The sequence below is a fragment of the Mytilus edulis genome, chromosome 10 (genome assembly GCF_963676685.1).
Source record: "Mytilus edulis chromosome 10, xbMytEdul2.2, whole genome shotgun sequence".
Lineage (NCBI taxonomy): Eukaryota > Metazoa > Mollusca > Bivalvia > Mytilida > Mytilidae > Mytilus > Mytilus edulis.
The window spans coordinates 25,692,728-25,716,540 of NC_092353.1; the positions used below are offsets into that span (position 1 = coordinate 25,692,728).

Here is a 23,813-nt window from a genome sequence, read left to right on the forward strand (position 1 = left end):
CCGCCATACTCTGAATGTATGTGCCTTTCCCAAGTTAGTACGGCGGCTTTGTGAAACATAACTTTTACCAGGTGGTTTGAATACCTTCATTGAGATGTACTTTACGGAATATAATCCACGCTCTTGAGGAAGTCCTTTTTTGATCAACAGAAGTAGTTCAAAGACGTACACTTTATAGTTTTTGCATATTGATTGATGAAAGGAAAATACGTTGTGAATTACTAGTAGTACAGAATAGTACTTTTGAAGTGGGAATTCGTATGATATGCTTAAATTCTCTAACCGATTACATGCCCGAAATCTTTCGAATTCTTATATAAGGAACCAAAAGAGGAATTTGCCAGTTTTTGAAATCTTATTCACTGTATTTGTATATAACATGCTGTGATCAACGTTTAAGCAATAAAAACTATTTCACGCATTAGAAAGTTCAAGGTCTAACTTAATAATAAGATATAATAAGCTACTGCAAAATTCAAGTTGGGTCAAGATGTTGAAGAACCTACTTGAAAAAATCATTATAGTACATATGTCATGTACCAATTCAAAAACCTTTGCAGTTAAATATGCCACTATGAGGTTGTGTTAATTAAAACGTTTGTGTACTGAAAAAAAAACCCTTTTTTGTTAACTATCCTTTCATTAGGTCTTTCCACTTTTCGTGGAAAGACCTTTTGTTTTTCTTCTGATTATTTTTTTTCTTCTGCCGTCTGAGATGCTTTTTTGTCTTACACCATATCGAATGGATTTTTTGGCCAATGATGTTGTACAGTAATGGGGGTTTCAAAACTCACCCTGTGTGACGCAACACTTATTCTTATAGGAGTTATCTCCCCACGTCCCCTTTTTCTTGTTATCGCTATATCTCTAAAATTGTAAAAGAGTTTAGCAAACTGTTTTCACCAAATTGTTCGTCTACTCTTGAAAATGATTTGGTTCTTTTTGACTTGAGTGATCGGAAGACATCTTATGGGAGTTATTTCCCTTTGAAAATTTAAGATAGACGATTTGTTGGATAAATTCATACGTTTTTTAAGTCGTAGAGGCCTACAGTCTTTTGATATGAAGTCCTTGGTCCATTTGAAAGAAATTGAGGTCAAGGTCAAAGGTCAAGGTCAAGTTATAAATTTTGAATTTTGCTTGTTATCGTTGTTCAAAAGAAACTGTTACAGTTAATGGTATGATTTGTTTGCCAAATAACTGTTTACAAAAAGGCGCAACTTCAACCTATTTCAGTCGAAGTGTTCTGGTTAACCCTTATAGGAGTTTTCTCTACTTATGTATTTCAAATCAGTATTTCTCCACAACCATACAAATGATTGACCTGGGGTCTCTTGATTTGAGATCACTGACCTATGACCTTGAAATTAAGGGTCAAGGTCAAAGGTCAATTTGACGTTCTAGATTTTGACCTTTGCTAAAAATGAATTTCTGTTCATAATAAAACAATTAAGTCTTCTGCATATACCTATTAATCTTTGTTTTTTATATCAATTTGAAGAACCAAATTACATCAACAAGGAGTGACATTTTCTAACATTAATTTTCAAACTTCATTCTTATTATCGAGGCGGAAAGACCTTCAATTGTTCTCTGAAGAATTGATTTTTAATTCTCTTTTGTAGTTGTAGTACTTTTAGTTTTTGTTTTGTATGGGTGTGTTTGTTTATTTCTGATTCTTTTTGGTTGCTACAATTTAAATGTGGTGTTTATGTGTTTTTTGTTTTAATTTTCCTCTATAAATGAATAATTGAATCTTTGAGACAAAATTTATCGGAATTAGTCCAAACAATCTAAAATTGGCATTACCTTGTTTATTGCAACACTATCAACGTTATTAGTAATATTGTCAACAATATGATTTATCAATAGTTGCTTACACTTAATGCAAGATTCCACATAACGTAAGCATGTTTCTATTAAGAAGGAAGTAGATGAAAGTAGAAAGGCAGATTGTATAAATCTGTTCTTTTGACCGTTTAAGGTTTTGAAACCCGATACATTTGTATGCACCTGACCTAAATGAATTGATACGATTTTCATAAATAATTGTGGTTCCCATAAACCGTTATGGGATAAGTAATTTTTACTTTCCGAAGTTTTGTCCTGTTTATGTTCCCGTGCATTTGGCATTTCTACTGTGACTATTATATATGTTCACTTTTATGAATGCTTCTTTTATATTCTAATGTTGTTGAGACACACAGACAAAACGCAAATATATTATCTTTCGAGTTTGATATTTTCAGATTATTCGTTTTAGAGTTATAGGACTTTAGTCGTTAGAGAACTAAGAAGTTTCCCTTGTTTCTTGTAATAATACTTGACAGTTTAAGAGTTTAATAGTTTGATAAGGCCTACAGTCAAAACTAGGCGTTTCCAAGTTATAATCAAATATTTCAAAAATGTAGTGTCGGATCCAGGGTGTGGGGAGTTCCGCGGGCTGGATCCCCCTTAATCCAGAGTTAGCGCCCTTTTAAGAATGACTGAATCTGCCCCTGCAATTTAATTATCATAATTATTTGAATTTGTATACATAAAAAGGAGAAATATTAAAATGTATAAAACAAATGTTCAATGGTAATATAAAAAAGTAGATGTGGTATGATTGCCAATGAGACAACTATCCACAAAAGACCAAAATGACACAGACATTAACAACTATAGGTCACCGTACGGCCTTCAACAATGAGCAAAGCCCATACCGCACAGTGAGCTATAAAAGGCCCCGATTAGAAAATGTAAAACAATTCAAACGAGAAAATCAACGGCCTTATTTATGTAAAAAAATGAACGAAACACAGATATGTAACACATAAACAAAAGTCTGGCGGACAAGATGCTGTTATAAATGAATAATTCTTATATCATTTGCGTATCTATAAATACTTGAATTGGATTGTTCAATTAGAATATTTATCTTGATTTACACTTCGGACTTTTATTCAGTTTGTGAGTTAATCGCCCCGGTTTACACATCAATAACCTCTAGAAAAAATGTGTGTAATCCTATAATACATTTGTTAGATTCAAATACTTGCAATCTTAAATTACATTTGGAACTCAAACCAAAACCAAAATAAGTTTATTCTCTGTGTCTTGTTTTCCTGCAACTAGAACACAAAAAAATAGCTTCGCAGAGGTTCTGTAAATCGAACAATGTCCATTCCTTGTCACTTCTTGTGATATCATGTTGAATTATAAGTTTTAGTTTTTTCGAGAAAAAAAAATGAAATAAGTTTAGATTTTAAGTAATTTTATTTAAATTCGGCTACGCAAGCCCGAGAGAGCTTTTGACCAACTTTAAAAACTCATACAAAAGTAACATAACATAAAAACAATAATAACAACATGCATAACATACTTATACAATTTGACAATCTGTAAAAGACTTGGTGTATTAACATGTTTAAGCAAATTTTAAGTATGATTAAAGTGTATCTACTAAAAAAACATGTGTAAATATAATCAATGCACAGTACTCCATGCGTTCATTATGAAATGTATTAAGTGTCCATACAAAAACTTTTATATTCTTTTTTTGGAAATTGGCATTAAGTTTAATATTGTTTTTGGTGACAATTGAAAGACAACAAATGGAAGTTTTTAACGACCTTGACTGGCTATACAGCCCTTTCACGGTCGGCTACAATTTGCTATTTTTGCGTTCAAATAACAGGATTTTCCAAGGCGCTACTCATTGATTATATTTGACATGGTTTTATTTAATTTAAGAACGAACAAATTGATACAGGGGAAACACTAATTAACTTGTTGACCTCAGACTATAATGGTCTACTTCTCATTAATGATATACAATTAGCTGTGGGTGAAACATGAGACTGGTTTCCTACACTAACCTGGACAGTATAGAGTAGAGCCAAAATCATGTTTTTGTAGTTAATCGTGCTTATGTGCAGTAGTCATTAAGGTAAGGTCTTTGATATTGTTTTTAAGTAAAAACAGTTCTTCCTGTAATTGATTTGTACCCTATGGACCCCATCGTTAATTTACAATAATTAAAATTATTTAAACAAAATTACTGCAAAAATGTTCTAACAAAAAGATAATTCAAATTTTTGTAATGTATCATGAATGATTTTCAAAGCTGTATTTTAATTCTTTTTGAATTCCCTTCTTAAATATGACTTAGAAGATAAAACGATAAGCATTATGTATTCCCCGTTTTATGTAACATTCAAATGTTGAACGGATAATGTAAAATGGTGGGAAAATTTAAAATTTTGAATTTCCTTCCACGTTTTATGTACACAACATTTGTCTTCTAGGTGCGAACGTTCTAATTACGTCAGTATATTTGTAACTAACTTGTCTTGACCAAGTCAGGAATATGACATGTATTACCCATTCGTTTGATGTGTTTGAGATTTAGATTTTGCCATTTGATTAGGGACTTTCGTTTTTGAATTTAACTTGGAGTTCAGTATTTTTGTGATTTTACTTTTTAATTAATTGAAATAAGTCACGACATTTGTGTGTCACTGATGGTAGACGATTAAGTTTTACTTATGGCAATTGAAATCAAATCTGCACACAAGTTGGTTTCTATTATTTTAGTCAGGAATGATAATTTTGAGTAACGCAATAATATAATATTTTATAAAGGACTTTTCATTAATCAATATTTAACGTTTACTAGTAAGTAAGTAAGTAAGTAAATTTTATTTAGAGTCGGCATATATATACATAATAACAAGCAAAACATGAGCTCTGGTGAGCTCTTTAACCGACTATTTTTCATTTACTTCATATGAAGAAAAGTTAAAGTCATAAGAAACCTTAAATAAAAAAAAAAAAATGATCGGCATACGTTTTTTTTATAACTCAATGGATAGTTTTTATTATAAGACTTTTGTACATATACTTTTTTCTGAAGAAAATTCTTTAATTTATTCATATTTAGAATATGCATTGGTTCAAGAATTGGAAGAACATTATTTTTACCGGTCACCCGTTTCTTATGACTTTAACTGACGAACGATAACTCTATTTTTTTTTATATTTCGGAATTATTACATATCAAACGGATCGGAAATGGCGGCCATTCTGAATTTGGAACGAACATTTCTTTTAACACCAAGAGCAGCAATTAAGCAATTAAAGAATTCATATTTCGTACGCGTACTTTCTTTCATGTATATTTTCAATATATTCTTTATTGTTTGAAAATATATTTCCAAAGAATGTCACGGTACACTTGTATTTCATAGAAATGTGTATTCACTTGTTATGACTAAGTTATATATATATATATATATGACGTCTTGAAACCTACAAAATTCTTTAACGGTGAGCAATTGTAGAATTTGTGGTCGTCCTTATTAAACATAAACGATTTTGTCTCCGAAGGTGTATGTACAACTCATTGGTAATATAATTTACCATACATATTGCCTAATGATCAGGTTCATTATTCAGTGCATTCTTTGGGCCCTTTGTAGCTGGTTGTTCGGTGTGAGGCAAGGCTCCGTGTTGAGGCCGTACTTTGACCTATAATGGTTTACTTTTACAAATTGTGTTTTTGATGGAGAGTTGTCTCATTTGCACTCATATCACATCCTCTTAATTGTATAGATATATACATATATCAGGGACTTTCTATGCTAACTGGAAGTACAGAGTACTATAGACTGTTCCTGCATAAATGTATACACATATACAAGACATGAAAATCAAGTTTAACCGCCTTTTCCTACTCATTCGCGATCATTTGTCTCGACATACCATAGGGGAGTCACGTGATCACTTGTTATAATTTCCCGACAAAAAATACGACTAATGTCAAGTTTGAAACTAAATATGTATACAAAGGACTAACACTTCAAAATATCGATGATCTAGTTTTGATTTTAAGTGATTTTTAACTTGTATATATAGTACGGTCACGACGTTTCCTTCCTCGTCCTTGTGTTTACAAACGTTGTTTTTGTATATGACTATTCAGTAAGAAACACATTTCCTGTCAACATTTTAAAATGAAACACTTATTAATCTAATTAAACTAGTAAACATTTTACCATAATAATGTGACAGCATATAACTAGAAAACAAGGAATATAAATTTCTAAATATCCCATATGTAATAGAATTTCATCCTTTTATAATATATGGCGAGTATATCTAAGGTAAGTTCATGGTTTTTTGTTTAGTAGTGTCCTTATAAAACAGACTCACGATAAAGGTTTTATCCCTGATATGTGCCAATCAGTTTTATTGGTCAAAATGTAGTTTCACTTTTGTTGTTTGCTAAAAATACAAAGATCCCGAATTGATTTCCGATATGAAGCTTGTTCACTCAATATTCTAGTCGGCAAGGTGAACTGTTTTACCCACGCTGTTACGGAGGGTACATTAAGTTTAACCGTTGTCCGTCTGACCTACCAAACGACCGTACGTCCCAAAATTTGGGTTCGTTCTTTAACCCTAGTTTGCCTGAACCAAATGTTATGAAACTTCAACACAATGAACATTTCTTTCTTAACATAACTTTTTTTGTGAAATTGTAAATTTTGCTGTGACTGTTAGTTAAGTTTCCGCAGTTATTGTAATTTTAAAATTGGGTAAAAATGATGTTGTGTAATTAATTATATTATTAGGTCTGATCGTATTCGAGTTGCTTTCGTATTAAAGAAAATTAAACAGTACGACTCAATACTGATTGGAATGGTAGGGGATACACGCGTCGGAACATAGGAAAGACGACCACAAATAAGTATGTTTTCATGTGGTTTATGTAAATAAGTTAGTATTTTGTTAATTTCAATAATCTAGTACTAATCAAATGCTGATTTGAAACCATAATTATACATTTCTTACACTTATCTGTATATAACTGTCTAACTTGAAATAAACCTGCACTTGCCTTTTGTCTTTCGTAAAAAGAAAATGCATTTATTACATGTTGCATTAAATTTTTAGAAATTGATCTTATCTGCATATTAATAAAGAAAGAAGAAAAATTTATACGCAATCTTATCGGTTTCAGCTAACTACTTGGTAGATATATGAAAAAACTTTTTTCATGGTCTCTTATTAGATTTTTTTTTATATGTCTTATTCCTGAATGTGCATTGAAAATTTAACACTGTTTGCTCAGGAATAGAATACTCAAGATAAATATACTACTTACAGTTTAAGGACGGATGGGTATCATTGTCAGATAACTTTATCAGTTTTAACAAGTTTTAAGTTATATAATAAACAATTATACAAGTACTTTTCATAGTGACTGTAGATAACTCACAAACTATCAGTACAATTACATTGTTTTAAGAGCTTACTTGACTAATGTATAACCCCAGTCGACCCACTTTGAAGAGCACTCCATTTAAAAAAGTAGTGAATTAACCCTCTGAATAAGCATGAAATGTTCACCACTGAATTTAAACAAATCTATTATTTTTCTTATGTTTTCTATTCATGTTAACAAAATAATCAGTTTACAGGACAGACACTTCCAAGATCAATCTGATAAGGCTAGGTATGCGGAACAATTTTTTTCTGAATCGAGTTGAAAATATTGTTTAGTTTTGCTTTCTGAGGCCCCTCTGTACAATAGATCAATATCGTTTGGTATAACGACTTAAATGTAAAGATATGGACAAACGCTGCATGACGAGGTTCATAGCTTGAGATAGCTCATGATAATGTTTTTTTCAAAGATCTAAATAATGTCGGCTTTGTAATCTATGATATGAATTAGTGAAATAACAAACGTCACAAGAGAAGTACCAATAAAATGAGTAGAAACAAAGTACTTTAAAACTCTATACTGCACGTACTAGAGATATGAAATCACCAGCCAAAGCACAACAATGATGAACCATGCAGTATGGCTCACAGTTACAGAACCAAAGTTCAAAGTACTTCAGTAAAGTACATGTAACTAGTGTTATCGTTACCCCCTTACATACCGCCATGTTGTACTACAATATGTGCTTTGATCATTTCTGACAATGTGCATTCCGTGATCATCGTTTACATAAACTAAGATAAACGTTATGATAAATAAACCCTTTATATAAAAAAATAAAATAAAAGCACACGTTATAAATGTTCATGCGTCCAAATGATGTTATCTAAAGGACATGCAAATTCCGGTTTAGTTTTAGACCGAAATGTGATTATGTTAAAAAAATATATCACTAGGTTTGCACGAGGCCAACATTTAAAGATGATTATATATCAAAAGAGATTGTAAGCAGTTCAGTAAATCCCAGTCTGTCTTGCCTTTGAGGGATGCAGTTCTAGTTCTAAACTATTTTAACAAAAACAAAATCATATTTACTATTGCAAGTATTTAAATACGGGCTTGTATACGGCTTGTAGTACCCTCAAGTACTACACTCGGTCGATGCCACTGCTTGTGGATCGAGGTTTCCGAGTGTATCACCAGCCAAGTAGTCAGCACTGCTGTGTTGACATACATTATCAATTACATGGTTATAATTACAAATTAAATGTTCAAAAAACTTAAAATCTTCAAAATACTAAGAATGTTCTTTCCCAAGAAAAGATGATCTAAGCAGCATTTGAAGAGAAAAAACTATTGACGTATAATGTTCTCAATGCTCTTCAACTTTGTATTTTATTTTGCCCTTTTGATCATTTTCGTGTGAGCGTCACTGGTGAGTCTTTTGTAGAAGAAACGCGCGTCGGACGTGCAAAATGTAAATCGTGGCATCTTTGATATGTTTATTTCAAACAAGCTCGTTACCCAACATGTATTAGTGTTATAAACGTATGATACTCATGTCAGTCAATTTCAACAGGTCGCAGCTTACGTGATACTATCTAAGATTTTATTTAATTTGAAATACACGAGAGGAATTAAATTAAATAAAGCAGATGGGTAGGTGATGTCATAGGAAGCTGATTACATTAACGATGTTTTCACGATTTTTAAAGAAGTAAAGGTATGACTGATAACCTCAATAATCCGGAAAGACGGAAGTGCTAAAAATGTTGAAGTTATCAAAGAAGATTACCTTTGATCACAAGATTTATTTATAAATGAAGTTTTTTGTACTATGTATCTTTTCCTGAACATTACAACATTTTGTTGTAATTAATAAAATAATCATATTTCAACATAACAGAATAAATATGCAGAATTAACAGCTACTGAACTAGCATAAACCAGTCTGTGTGATAAAAAAAAGAAAAGGATAATTTTCTTTATCTCTCAATTTTTAATGGCAGAATGTCCAAAGCAACCAAGACTTTTTTCTGATGATTCGGGCTTAATTGTCGAGTAAAATAACAACAAAACATATAAAGCTTAGTATGCAGTATGGGTTTTGCTTAGTTTTAAGGCCGTACGGTGGCCAATATATGTTATAAATCTACGTCTTATTGTCTATTGTGGAGAGCTGTCTCATTGACAATCGTATCACATCTTCTTATATATTATAAGGCGTCCTGTTCGACCCTTCTGTCTCCATTGTCGGGTTAACTAGCAGCAGCCATACATTTTAAAACGGAGAAATATAACGTGAGAGATGTTGATATTACGGGGAAACTGGTATATTTGTCCCTTTTTTCAAAATGTATTTCCTGTTAATGACATTATTCCCATCTTGTCCGTCGTTACTTCTTCTTGTATACATGGTTAAGTTTTTAGTTTCCTACAAATATAATAGGATCTTTAATAATGTTGTTCTGGTCTTCTGCTACTCTTGATAGTAAATGTCAAGCCAAAATACCGATGTTAGAAGGCCGACGCTATATTTTACTTATTGAAATAGGAAGTTCAGAATTGGAAAATTGACATAAGAGGTTTGGCATGCCACAAAACCAGGTTCAACCCACCATTTTATCGTAAAATGCCCTGTACCAAGTCAGGGAAATGGCCATTGTTATATTATAGTTCGTTTCTGTGTGTGTTACATTTAAATGTTGTGTTTCTGTTGTGTCGTAGTTCTCTTATATTTGAGGCGTTTCCCTCAGTTTTAGTTTGTAACTCGGATTTGTTTTTTTCTCTATCGATTTATGAATTTCGAACAGCGGTATACTATTGTTGCCTTTATTTGATTAATCTCAACGTTTTGATTTGTTTAGAGTTTAAATTTTATGAAAATGATGGGTTGTTTTTTCTATATATTATGGAACTTTGATTTCAATTACATTAGGAAATGTAGAAATGTTTAGTGTACTATGACTTGGTAAATAATATCAAATAAATAAAAAGGAGAGTACAGGATGTTTTTCATTACCGTACAAAGGTTTTGTTTAAGATCGTTTTCAAACGATTACAAGAGAAAACCGGCTAGTAGTGACACCCAATTAATACACAAAATAACTCATCAAAGATGGCGCATAGTTTTATACGCCAAACGCACGTTCATCTGCAAACGAATTATAGTAAAAATCGAATAAAAAAGTTAAAAGAACGAATGAAGTATGAAGTTGAATTGGAATGAAGATCAAAATTCTATTGGTGGTTTTAGCGAATTTTTGACAATTTGACGAAAACACATACTTTACTGATTTGGCGTAGTTGTTTTTTTGGAATCCAAGAATGATTATCTCGACTAGGAAGCAACTCGTTTCTTACCACTAACTGTTTTAGTACATCCTCGGAACAAAGTTAAATGCAATATATTGCTATATCTTGGCATTGCTTAAAAACCACACCACTTTAGCAACCTCAGACTATTCTGAACAAAACTTGGCCCTAGTCATCCTTAGAACATCTTGTTTGTAAACAATTTCGTTTATGCCTGTCCAGCAAAAAAAAGGCGGTTGTTGCAATTGATTATTATTCAATCGACTCCAAATATGAGTTATAGTCCTTAGATAATAGTCCTTAGATAATAATTAATACACATTTTTTGCGCGTTTGAATTTTATCACGAAACTGTTATATATCAGTCTGTGTGATATAATAGAAAAAGGACCAATTTAATACTCTCTAAATTTAAAGCATGCCATTCGAAAATGTCGAAAGTAATCCATACTTGTAGGGGGTTCTGTCTTAATTGTCGGGTGAACTATTCACAGGGTTATCTATCCCTCTTGTTGGATAAAAAGTCAAGATGACGATACATTTTTAAGCGGCGAAATACAACACGACAGATTCTACTAACAAAAGCATACACGTTTTTTTCTTCTTAAGTGTTTATATCACTGGATATAGATATAATTGATGCCCCTATTTTCAAAATGTATTGTCTGTTAAAACATGGTTTAGTTTTGAGTTTCATACAAACATACTAGGATTATATAACAATGTGTGTTTACCATTTCATTTTTCCTGTACTTTTAAACGTCTAGCAAGAATACATATGTTAGAAGTTGGTGGGTGGTTACTAATGAGGAATGGGAAGTTCAGAATTGGAAAATTGACATAAATAAACTCATCATAGATACCAGGACTAAATTTTGTAAATACGCCAGACGCGCGTTTCGTCTACAAAAGACTCATCAGTGACGCTCGAATCCAAAAAATAAAAAAAAGCCAAATAAAGTACAAAGTTGAAGAGCATTGAGATCCAAAATTCCTAAAAGTGTTGCAAAATACAGCTAAGGCAATCATAAGGGTTTTGATCAAAACTTATAGTGTTAACCCAGACTTTTAATTTCAAGAAAAAAAGATGTGGTTCTTTTCCCTCTGATGTAATTTTGATTCCTAATGCACCAGGAAATGTAGTAATGTGAAGTGCTTACTAGGATTACTTGGTAAATAAAATCAAATAAATAAAAACAGATGAGAATATGATGTTCTTTACTGTAAATAAGAAAATTTCAAACGATTATAAGAGCAACCTGGCTAGTAGTGGCACCCAATTTATGCATAAAAAACTCATCAAAGATACTACGCTTATAATTTTGTACGCCAGACGGAGGTTTTGTCTATACAAATGACTCATCAGTGTCGATGAATTAAAAAAGTTAAAATATCGGATACAGTACGAAGTTGAAGAGCATTGAGGACCAAAATCTTTCTGTGGTATAATATATTATAGACTTTTCGCTGGAACATGTTTATAATTTGTTGTATTTTTTTGTTTTTTGGAATAAAAGTGATTCTGAAAGTAGAATGATCATCTCGACTAAGACTTGAAACTTGTCTCTAACCGAATGTTAACGTAAGCTATAATAGCTTTACCTTGGCATTCGTAATTGTATTTGTTTCGAAAACTCTTTCTATGAACAAACACAAAACAGAAAAATCAACAACGTCACATTGTGTTTTAACATACAATAAACGTCATATTTTTAGATAAATATCAACAATTATATAAACTTTGAAGTTCAAGTTGAAGTTCAGATCAAATATCAAGGCACACTCTAAAAGTTCCCTGAACTATATAGATGATGAATTTTTTCAAAAGGTCAAAATCCTTTATACAAATACTCGTAATATTATCACAAATATTCGGAATTATTAAAAAATTAATGAGATAGAAATCATATGGGAAAAAAGAATAGACCAAGTCCAGAATATAAACACACATCTACAAGTGGGCATTATAGACAACAAAACAATGATCAAAGAGTTCGTAACACAAACCCCATCAAAACTGGCGCTAAACTCTTGCTAAAAAACTGGACGTTCACTAGAATCACCATTGTGTTGCTCGTATCACCATTTTCATCTGTATAGCAGATCTTCACTCACGGTAGATTATTAGAACTCTCACAACTTTTCGAATTATTAACTTCAACGTTAACTTATCAGTAACAAATGGTCAAAGTTATTCGGATATGAAACACAAGCAGTGCTATTTAAATGTCGAAAGATTTCGACGACGATTTTACAGTTGATAAATATTAAAATTGTAAAAAAGCAACCTTGTCAACTTCCTCAGACAGGTAATCTAAGAAATTATTTTTCAGAACAACACCATACTATAATACTAAGTGGGCATTCAGTATTATTCCAAGGATGTTCCTTTTAAATATTCAAATTACATGATTCCAAAACTTTTAAATAGTTTATCATTGTTGCTCGAAAGTAAAAGAAAAACTAATCTCAAGTATCCGTATTTAACTTATTAAGACTGACTACCTGGCTAGTGTTACTTTCGGGGATTTACCGTATTCTACTTATTAAGACTGACTACCTGGCTAGTGTTTCTTTCGGGGACTTACCATATTCTACATATTAAGACTGACTACCTGGCTAGTGTTACTTTCGGAGACTTACCGTATCATCAATATAAAGATGGCATCGACTAGGTTGTTATACCAAATTACATAACACTTAAATTAAATGTATTCGCCTTTCGTAGATATTGTGTTTAGATATATGTTGTACTAATTCTTACTGAAAATTGATTTATTGATTAATTGTTGGTTACTTAACGTCCAATAGTACTGACATTGGGAATAGTGGTTTTGTGAACGTATTCGTAGCTTTACATAATCTTATGATAATATTGCTTGATATGCTATTATAACTTTACTCTTATTTATAAAAACACTTGTTATAGCATACAATTTAAAGTACACGTATTGGATAATATAACAAAGTTAAAAGTATTTCCATATACTATTTACGACCTTGTAGTGTGATATGCAGCTACACCCTTCAGTTTCCAACCTTTAAAAGAATCCGAAGTAGTAAAGGCGGACCCCAAGTGATAACTCATTTTATATATCCTCTCCTCTTATTACGTATTCTGAAACTACTTGTATTGCGCAAATAATTCCTACGACTCTAGAAAGGTTAGATTATTATTCAAATAATTAAGTTGTCATTTCCTTGTAAACCGAATCTCGTTTGTCCAGTCTTTGGATAATGGTGTTCAAAGTAAGATGTACAACCAGAGTACAACAAGAAAGGTAAATTTTTCGCAATTGTATTTTTTACTTATTTAACATCAGTGGTATCTCCTGTAAGTTATATTTTTTTTAGAAATGAAATGATGTGATACAAATCATTGATTGATAACTTGATTTATTGAATGATTGATTGGTGGCTGCATAAAAGCGGGAAATATCGCATGCATATACAGAATTCTTTTTATTGTACTAGACCAAACTGCTGAACCAGATATGCATATCTGTAACATGTTTTGAAAGTTTAGATAGATTTTACTGTAATAAATATTTTTACCATTTAAGATAGTTATCAAAGGTACCAGGATTATAATTTAATACGCCTGTCGCGCGTTTCGTCTACATAAGACTCATCAGTGACGCTCAGATCAAAATAGTTATAAAGCCAAACACGTACAAAGTTGAAGAGCATTGAGGACCCAAAATTCCAAAACGTTGTGCCAAATACGGCTAAGGGAATATATATCTGGGAGAAGAAAAACCTTAGTTTTTCGTAAAATTTAAAGTTTTGTAACAGGAAATTTATAAAAATGGCCATATAGTAGATATTCATGTCAACACCGAAGTGCTGACTACTGAGCTGGTGATACCCTCGGGGACGAAACGTCCACCAGCAGTGGCATCGACCCAGTGGTGTAAATAGTTATCAAGGGTACCAGGATTATAATTTAATACGTCAGGCACGTGTTTCGTCTCCATAAGACTCATCGGTGACGGTCAGATCAAAGTAGTTATAAAGCCAACCACGTACAAAGTTGAAGAGCATTGAGGACCTTAAATTTCAAAACGTTGTGCCAAATACGGCTAAGATTATTTATCTATAATAGTCAGTTTTTCTGAATTATCACTTTTGTATAAATGTTATCATCCAATACATTTTTTTTCCGTTTACTTGGATAGATTATAAATGAATTGATAACACTCACCGTTTTAATGTTTTTTTCATTAGATTCATGGATCGAATTCATCAAAAAATTAACATCTTCGTCTATTTTATTTAAAAGAGAAAAAGTATCATTGCAGAGACAGAAGCTGCTATCTTTATAATATATCAGCATTTCGATCATATTTTATGACGACGCCATTTAATCAACTATCGAGTTGAATTCCAATGACAATTGATGGCGATACGATTCATTATAAAAAATAAATATCGATAGAGAGAAAAGCACGTAAAATCGTATAATAACGACGAATGCGGATTCAACTGAGGTTGAATTATTGACCTGCAAGCCAATAATACATTAGCAACAACGGTTAATTTATTTTACTGGTTGCTTATATCGAAATGATATTTCGATATTCTGCTGTTATGAATGCTACTACGCAATACATATCTGTTATTATATCTTTCAAATCCAATGATACAATTCATCTATCATTGTGTCGTAATCTGGCAGATTCTGTACATGTCTACAGCAGATTAAGAGATAAATGCTAACGGATGTTAAAAGAACATGTACTTCGCCAAAATATCATTTATTATTAGTCAGTATCCCAAATTATTGAAATGTTTTATTATGGACACGCATTAGAGCTAGTTTAGAAATCAGTAAATTACGTGTTCTGGTTGGCATGGATGTATCGGATTTGAAAGGATTGTAAATTAGAACTGTCTTGAATATCACTCATTACCGCTATTTTACGGAATTTCCCTTTGATCTTACTGACTGATAATTTCCTCCCTCATCGGAGTCGAGTGCTATGAAAAATTATCGCTAGAAATTAAGGGAGCTAGAACCCGTTGTCAATGAAATGAACATTGTCGTCATAGTTAAAATAGCGATAAACAGATTATCATTGGTTATCTCAAATCAATTGTTTTTCTCACTTTCACCGTTTCAGCTCAAACGAGAAAATCAACCTCGTTGAGATGATCAACGACAATCTATATATATCTGGTATACTTTGTATACGAGACAAATACCCACCAGAGACATCGTGGAAATAATAAACAAGATTCCTTTTTTTTTAATTTAAATTTGATTATTTAAAGATGTCAGCCCGGTAGCCAATGCTTCGGTTCTGGAATCATTTTAATGAAACATTGTGCTAATGATTTTTTAATTGCTAATTTGGATAACTCTATTCAAGCTTAACTACTAACTACTAGTACTTTAAGCAAACTTATTCTTTGACGGTTGTGACTGGTCTGGGTCGGCCCCTTTAAGGTTTGGTTGTCTTAAAAGTTTTCTTTATTTACCTTTCTACAATTTTGATCTCTAGTGTACATGTTGAAGATCATTCGAGAAATACGTGTAGTGTGTAGTGATATTTATCGCTCTGAATGCATCTAGTTCAGAAGGTTTGGTTTTTATTAGTGACTGCTTTTGCATTTTTTCAACAGCCGTTGGACTTTTCGTTCCCGAAGGTATTATCTTAAGTATCTGTGAATGATTGACGATGAACATACATTTGATATATTTTTTTTTTTATTGTAAAATCTACATTTGCATTTGTTATGGCAATGTTGGTTTTACAAGGTTTAAACTATTCGTAAGACAATTTTTTGTAGTCGTTTCTCGTATTTTAAACGTCTGTTTATTCCCCAAATTTTGACTCAGAGCGTTGTTTAAGTATGCAATTTAATTTACAAGAGTAGCATTCGAAAGAGTTTGAACTTATAAGTTATTGATATCGCTCTTTAAACGATGTATATAAGTTTATATTCATAAACAAGTATGATCTGCAAAGTGGATCGGTTGTTGTTCCACTACCGAAGAGAGGGCAAGATGCATAAAGCAGAAATTAAGCCTTGAAACTGGACATATACGGAGCTCAAAGACTGATGCGAGGATTCTTTCTTGCACATAGTGTCCACTCTTCAAACAAGTAGCCTCAGATTTGATGTCCAAATGCCGACAAGACATAGAGTCGTGTGTAACGCTACGCAGTACCAAGCGGACGCTGCCATAGCATGGTTCTTACTGTTGGACAAAATGAGTTAGTGTGACCAGATTTCTAGACCCAAGTCAACACGGCGGGCGTGACTATAAATATTAAATGAGACACAATGCTGAAAATAAACTTTAATTCGGAGTTTAGTATGACGTCCATTATCACTGTACTAGTATACATATTTTTTAAGGGGCCAGCTGAAGGACACCTACGGGTGCGGGAGTTTCTCGATACATCGAAGGCCCATTGGTGGCCTTCGGCTGTTGTCTGCTCTATGGTCGGGTTGTTGTCGCTTTGACTCATTCCCTATTTCCTTTCTCAATGTTATTTAAAGATAAAGTGAATCATCTACATACTTTCAGTAAGTAAGCAATCGCCTGCCCAATCTGGTTATCATTCACAGCTGCGTTGAATTCAACATAGATACTTTACATGATTTGGCTATCAAATTCCTGTCAACAATAAATATAATACTCTGACACTTTGCTTCATAGTCGATCAGTTGACAGACCACAATTTTGCTATTTCTTACTCAAAACGTCTTTTAATAACTATACATCTTATGACATAATACTGCATTAATTTTCTAGTTCTATAATGAATTACGCAATCCTCTATTTTTCATTTCGTTTTGTAAGTATTGTAATTGATTTGGGATTCAATTAGTTAAAAGTATAAGTAACGTTGTCACTTTCAAAGAAAGCTGGTGCCGATTCAATAATTATTAGATGTTAGGTAAATATTGGCACTGTAGAGTAATTAATTTCCTTATCAAACTTGTGTGTTGGAACACTGTTTTCAATTCAAGATAAAATTCAAGTGTTTTAACATTTTCGAAGAGTTTGAATACAAAATATATGATTATATTGTCGAAACCTTTTGTGAAACCCGTATGTTGACTTTTGTTTTTTGTTTGTTTTGCCGTCTCTTTTACGCTTAGAACACATCTTTTGCTTTTCATATTCAGGAGGTTCTTATGTTCAAAAGTTGCTAATTGTGAGATTTGTTCATTTATTTGTAATTATAAACTTAATCCCCAATATTTTTGGTATAAAAATGAAAATGTTGTGTAAACAAGGGTGTCATTGTAAAGAAAAGTGTTGACTTATCAAAAGTGTAAAGCAGTTAGGTAGTGGAACTGCAAGATAATTGGGACCTCAATTGAAGTTGTTTAGGAACAATGGTATCCTTTCATCACGAATCAAAGTGTTTTATCATTTAATTTACATTCTTAGATTTTAGGTTCTTTTTTATTGTAAGCTGTATTTTGACGTAAATGTGAAGGTTTTCTTTGTTTTGTGTTGTCTTTTGTAAGCTGTTGGATGCCCAGATCTTATTTAATTCCTTTTCAGAAAATATTCATAATAGCTGTAGTTCTAATATACATTCAGTGGTAACATTAATTAATTCGATATGCGTAATGCGTTTTGCTCTATGTTCAAGGCCGTCTATAACCTATAGTTACTCACTCCTACCATACATCATTTCATCATGGTCTCTGCTGGAAAAGTTCTCTCGTTATCTATCATACAAAGTCTTTGTATTTCCAGAATAATAAGTTAAGATTGAGAATTATTCTCTAATGTATTTGCTTTATCGTATAATAGTTATTTACACATTTTTATACTGTTCTTTTCATTGCACAAAATTTGTGTCATTGTTGTAAATTTTTATCATGTCATACACATTAATAAACTCTGATTGAATTATAGAAATATGGTCACTCATAGACAATCTAGCAGTAAAACTCATACCAAAGAGTGGCTGCTGTTTTGACTGTGAATACGCAACCACATTCCGTCAGGACATCGAAGTTAAATCTGATGTCTCAAAGTATTACGCTTACGACAAAACGTCTGCCCCTTTCAAATATGCTTTCATGTTTCAGGGGCAGTAAAAAATCCCACCTTCAAACACGCTCTACCAACCTTGCAGAATCTACGCATTGAATATAGTTAAATTGTTTTCATCTGGAATATACGCGAAATATTCCCCACTGGAAGTGATTTTTATAATTGTGGTTTAGTTACAGACTTATCCACCGTGAACGTACCGCTTGCAGAATACTTGTATATTCTAACATATGATGACCCTGTAATAAAATTTAGGTGCTTATTTGTTCGGAAATACAAATTTGAAGAACTTCCTGGAACTTGTTACTAGGCTATTTTACCACATGCTTTACTTAGTTATGCATTTTCAGATTAATCGCTAATCAACTTACTGTTCTGTTTACACCGATTACTTATGCATGTATATTCTAACAAATGACGGCAATGTATGCAATTTTAGTCGCGTTTTTCTAAAGGAAACCACAAATAAGAGCGTCCAGAAATTTGTTGTCAGGCTCTATATTTAACATTCATGTTTTTTCAGATATATAAAATTGAGAATGGAAATGGGGAATGTGTCAAAGCGACAACAATTTCATACACTTAATGGTCATGTATGAAACATTTGTTACATTTTTGTAGGGTATTTCAAATAAGAGCTACCTGCAAGTTTGTTAGTATGAATAGGAACTTGCTTTTAATACTATGTGAAATAATCCTGTTGCCGTATTCTAAAGACGGAGTATAATAAGTGAACAGTTAGTTTGAGTCTGTGCTATTTTTGTATACAATATTGGTTAACAATTATTGATCTACGTACATTTTTATTGACCTGATAAATCTACTGTCAACAGATCAAGGAAGTGATTAATAATCTCAATCGACCCCATATCCTTTGTGGTTTGTACAAGCATATATAACATTTACGTCCATCTAATAGTATGCTATAAAAGAAGTAAAAACAAGCTTTTAAATAAACATCCACACCCAATATGAAACCTTAATCATTTTTAATAATAATAAATTTCGAAGTGACTTAAGCATATTTTCTGTAGGTGGGTCACATTTTATGTTTGCAGTTGAAATGCATGGATGCTAATGCATACCCATCACCAATTACCTGTCATAAGTGATTATTATGAAATGATCCTATTGAGATAACTTACTATTTGGTGAAGACACCCTTGTCGGAAAGTTAAAAAGTTATGTTTAAACGCAAGAAGATGACGAATATCTACAAAGATTAAAAGACGTAATATATGATTACCGTTTGGCTTTCAACAATAAATAAACCCAAACCGTTTAGTAAGCTATAAAGACCCCAGTATGGCAAAATGTAAAACAACTTACAACGAGACATGTAACAGTGTTGTATGTTCGGAAGCGCTCCCATCAAACTGAAACAGCCGCTGGTCTACATGTAATAAAAAACATAAAAAAGAAACCGAAAACATCAGTTGAAAATGACGTAACTTCTCAGATCGATACTAAGCACAGAAACAATTTAGAGAAAGACAAAAGACAAAGTAACGATCTAAGAGTACTCACAGTTTACGGGGTACATTAAAACACTGCACGTCCATCTTGTTAGCGCTCTCATCTATACTATTCTTTCCAGAATCTTATGAAACTTATATCATATGTTCAATGCTCTTCAACTTTGTACTTGTTTGGCTTTATAACTTTTTTTAATCCGAGCGTCACTGATGAGTCTTATGTGGACGAAACGCGCGTCTGGCGTATTAAATTATAATCCTGGTTCCTATTTATAGCAGCAATGTCTTTTGACATTTTCGAAAATAAGTTCTGATCAAACATTTTAAACGAACTATTCCCCTTGGAAATAGTATTTGTAATTGTTTTCACTTGCGCCTTTAATTCTCTAAGATAGTAATTCATAGTCTTATACAACCAAACAGGTGTTTTGTTTTAGTTAGTGTCCTTGTACCTTGGATAGATAAAATATGTGCTACACAGGGGACATTGAGACTCTGATCTTTTATTGTCGTTACTATTAGTACCGAGTTTCCCGTGTGAAACTGGAATACTAAAATCAAGAAAAAGACAATGATTGCTGTTAATAATAGATTTATTTGAAGTAAGTCACTAGGAATTAATTTCCTCAGTACAATCACCAAAGATACATATTTTTATACTTATTTTCAGTCATGTTTTTGTTAAGGAAATTACTGAATTATATAACACATATTAAAGGAAGTTATTAAAATATATACATGAGAAAATTGACGTCTATGTGGCGGGTTTAATCGTCAAAGATTTGGCACCATTTTATAGCGCTATCCTAGTTATTAAACGTTGATAATTTCCACCTTCGTAAAGGAATTTTTCTATATATGGCCTTTATTGCTATATTAACACTCTAACGTTTTTTCTGATAATTTATGAAATAGTGGAATTCTTTACATACCTTAACTTTTTTTCTAATCATTAAATACACTATTGACGATATCGGCTCAGGTGATGTAATACAGGTTGATCTAAAACAAATATAATATAATAATGAATATTTATTGATGAGCATAAGTAAATGATAGGCGTTTATTTTATACATTACGAATCGATTTCTATCCGCCCTTCTGAAACTAGATTAGTTAAGTATAAAACATCCAGTACTAAAGCGTTATATTTAAAAGTTCTATATATGGCCTTTTAAGCTTTTTTTGACACTCTTACTTTTTACAGATAAGTTATTTAATAGTGGAATTCTTTGCATACCTTTAATTTATACCAAGTCATTAAATACACAATATGAATATATATCGATCAGGTGATTTAACGTTATACAGGTTGATCTAATAACAAATAAGATATGCAATCTATTTTTGCACCTTATAATGTATTTAATAATAAATAAACATTGATTAGCATATGTAAATGATAGGCGTTTTTTTTTTATATGTATTACGAATAGATTTTCACCCGCCCTTCTCAAACTTCTGAAATACTAGTTAATTCTAAAACATTCCAGTACTAAAGCGTCGGGGTTAATTGTAGTTATTGGTTCGCATTGATGCATTTCCAAGATCCAACCTTGTATTATGATAGGTTGAATGAACACACACATGAGTCAATGTTGTGTTACAATTATATGTAGTGAATATATTTAGATACTTGTATTTCATATCTTGCCAACATGTCGCGTGGAAAGTAAGTCGTTTTACCTTAATTAATTATACTTTTTAATCCTTTCATGATTAGTACTGTTTGTTTAATTATTAGCGTTAATTTGTAATATAATATTTCTATTTTTGCTATTGAAAATTTAACTTAAAATTGTACGACAAAACTGCAGTAGTTAAAGAAATTGATAGACGCATATAAAAATGTAAGAAAAATGTTACTTATTTAGTATAGAAATTAAGGAATTATTATACCAACTTGTCAAACAAACATTTTCAGAACTTTTTTTCTTATTTGGTGAGAGTTCTTTATGGACTACCTTACATAACTACCCCCCAAAAAACAACAATGACAAAAACTACAACACCTCAGTGTATATCGCAGTGTATATCGCGTGGGAGAGGTTTTGATTGATCATCAGAACGTTGACTTGCTGTCATTTTCAAAGAAACGTTTACTGGAATATCATAATTAAAGTTAGACAGCATAAACGGTAAAATATCTGTTGATAATTAAAAAATAGAAATTATATATTAAGTTGGGTAAGTTGGAAATAATGATTACATGAAATATCCAATAAATCATTTTTGAAATGAATAAATATGCCGCAATTAAAATCATGTATTGCAACTGTATTATATAAATATTTGTCCGTGTTATCTCTTTGGTTCACTTCCTAGTAATTTAAATGTTACCCTCCAAATACATTTTCAATATAGATAAAAGATTAATTCTCATTTACGCACTTACAAGTTCGTAATTTTTAATTTATCTACATGTTGTTTATGATATGATTTTTGTAAGGTTTGTGGTTTGATCGACATTTAGAAGTGACAAAACAGGTCACTGATGATTTTATCTTTATCTTTAGATAGTCTTCTAACTATAACATACCTATTAACCTTTATGTGTAATTAATATGGTTATTTAAATCTTGTAAATGACTTTACTATACATCACACTTATTTCCAAAAGAGTAATTACAAATGATAATATTTGACCCAGCTATACGACAACACTTTAAAATTTTATTTTCTCCCATAACACAAACGTAAGGGTTTAATTTGTGCGTTGTCATTCTTTTTTACGATGATTTCGCCATATAATTTCACCTTTTTCCTTGGTAGTTATTTCCAAATATATCGTGTTCTATGATTGTCTGCGGGGAGTCTTTGCTCCTCTAATTCAAACTGTTTTATTTTCTAGAAATTGGTTCTATGAAGTTATCTGACATATAAGAAATTGGTTCTATGAAGTTATCTGACATATAAGATTTTTTTCTTCAGATTTTCTAACCTGTCTTTGGCAGATGATCCAAAGATGGTAATGAAGTCGAACCGCTGTAACCGATGTTACTTAGCAACGCTTTTTATATCTTGTCTGGCGTTTTTGGCTGTTGGAATTCTTATTGGCTATTTTGTAAAGGATAATACCACACCGAATGATAACGAAACAAATCCAGCTTCAGGCCTTACGGGCCAGCCAAGGTGAGTTCAGTAACAGAAACGAAAGCAGCCCCCAAAGACCCATCAACTTAACATGTTAATAAAAACTTTTGCATTCGAGTATAACTTTCATGATATATACCAGAAACTAATATTGATATCGGTCATTTATTTAAGATTGACATCTAACAAATAATAGTTAGTGTCAAACATGCATTGATACAATCCTGGCCAAACTCTGGAAAAAAACCCCTGAAACAATATATATTATTTGAAACCGATTAAGTTGATCGTGATATGTAAAGACGAACAAGCTGCTATTTTTGTTGCCAAACATGGACAGAAAATATGAACACAAAAAAAAACATTTTGAAAGGGTGTTTTTCCTACGAATGTTACAAATAATATAAAATCAGTAAGAGAAAAAAGAAAAACAAATTTGATGATGATGTAACAGAGACGAATAATTACGCAAATAAGTAAAGGTTAGACAACTCACTGTATGATATTTACCAAACACAAGAAACAAAGTCCAATGAAAAATCGTTCAATAAACCGAATTATATAGCTATGTTTGGTACCAAGCTTATTGTCATGTCTATTGATACAGTACTCGATCTCAGAAAGAGAGACGAAAATATACCATATGAACATTCAAACGTATAAGTTAACAACGTCATAGCCAAAAATA

At 31.9% G+C, this 23,813-nt stretch overlaps 1 protein-coding gene across 6 annotated transcripts in view; it reads left to right on the top strand.

Annotated features, from left to right (window-relative positions):
- LOC139492078 (putative N-acetylated-alpha-linked acidic dipeptidase) overlaps positions 1-23,813 on the top strand; it is an 83,556-nt gene that overhangs the window by 22,096 nt on the left and 37,647 nt on the right. For 2 of the 6 annotated variants that reach the window (XM_071280207.1, XM_071280210.1), the window contains one exon: positions 22,964-23,164. In XM_071280207.1, the coding sequence (XP_071136308.1) occupies positions 22,964-23,164 (201 nt within the window). Of the gene's footprint in view, positions 1-3,568; positions 3,932-5,749; positions 6,147-13,643; positions 13,810-21,504; positions 21,705-22,963; positions 23,165-23,813 lie in introns of those variants that run through there. The other 4 variants (XM_071280212.1, XM_071280213.1, XM_071280208.1 and 1 more) reach the window with 4 other exon arrangements.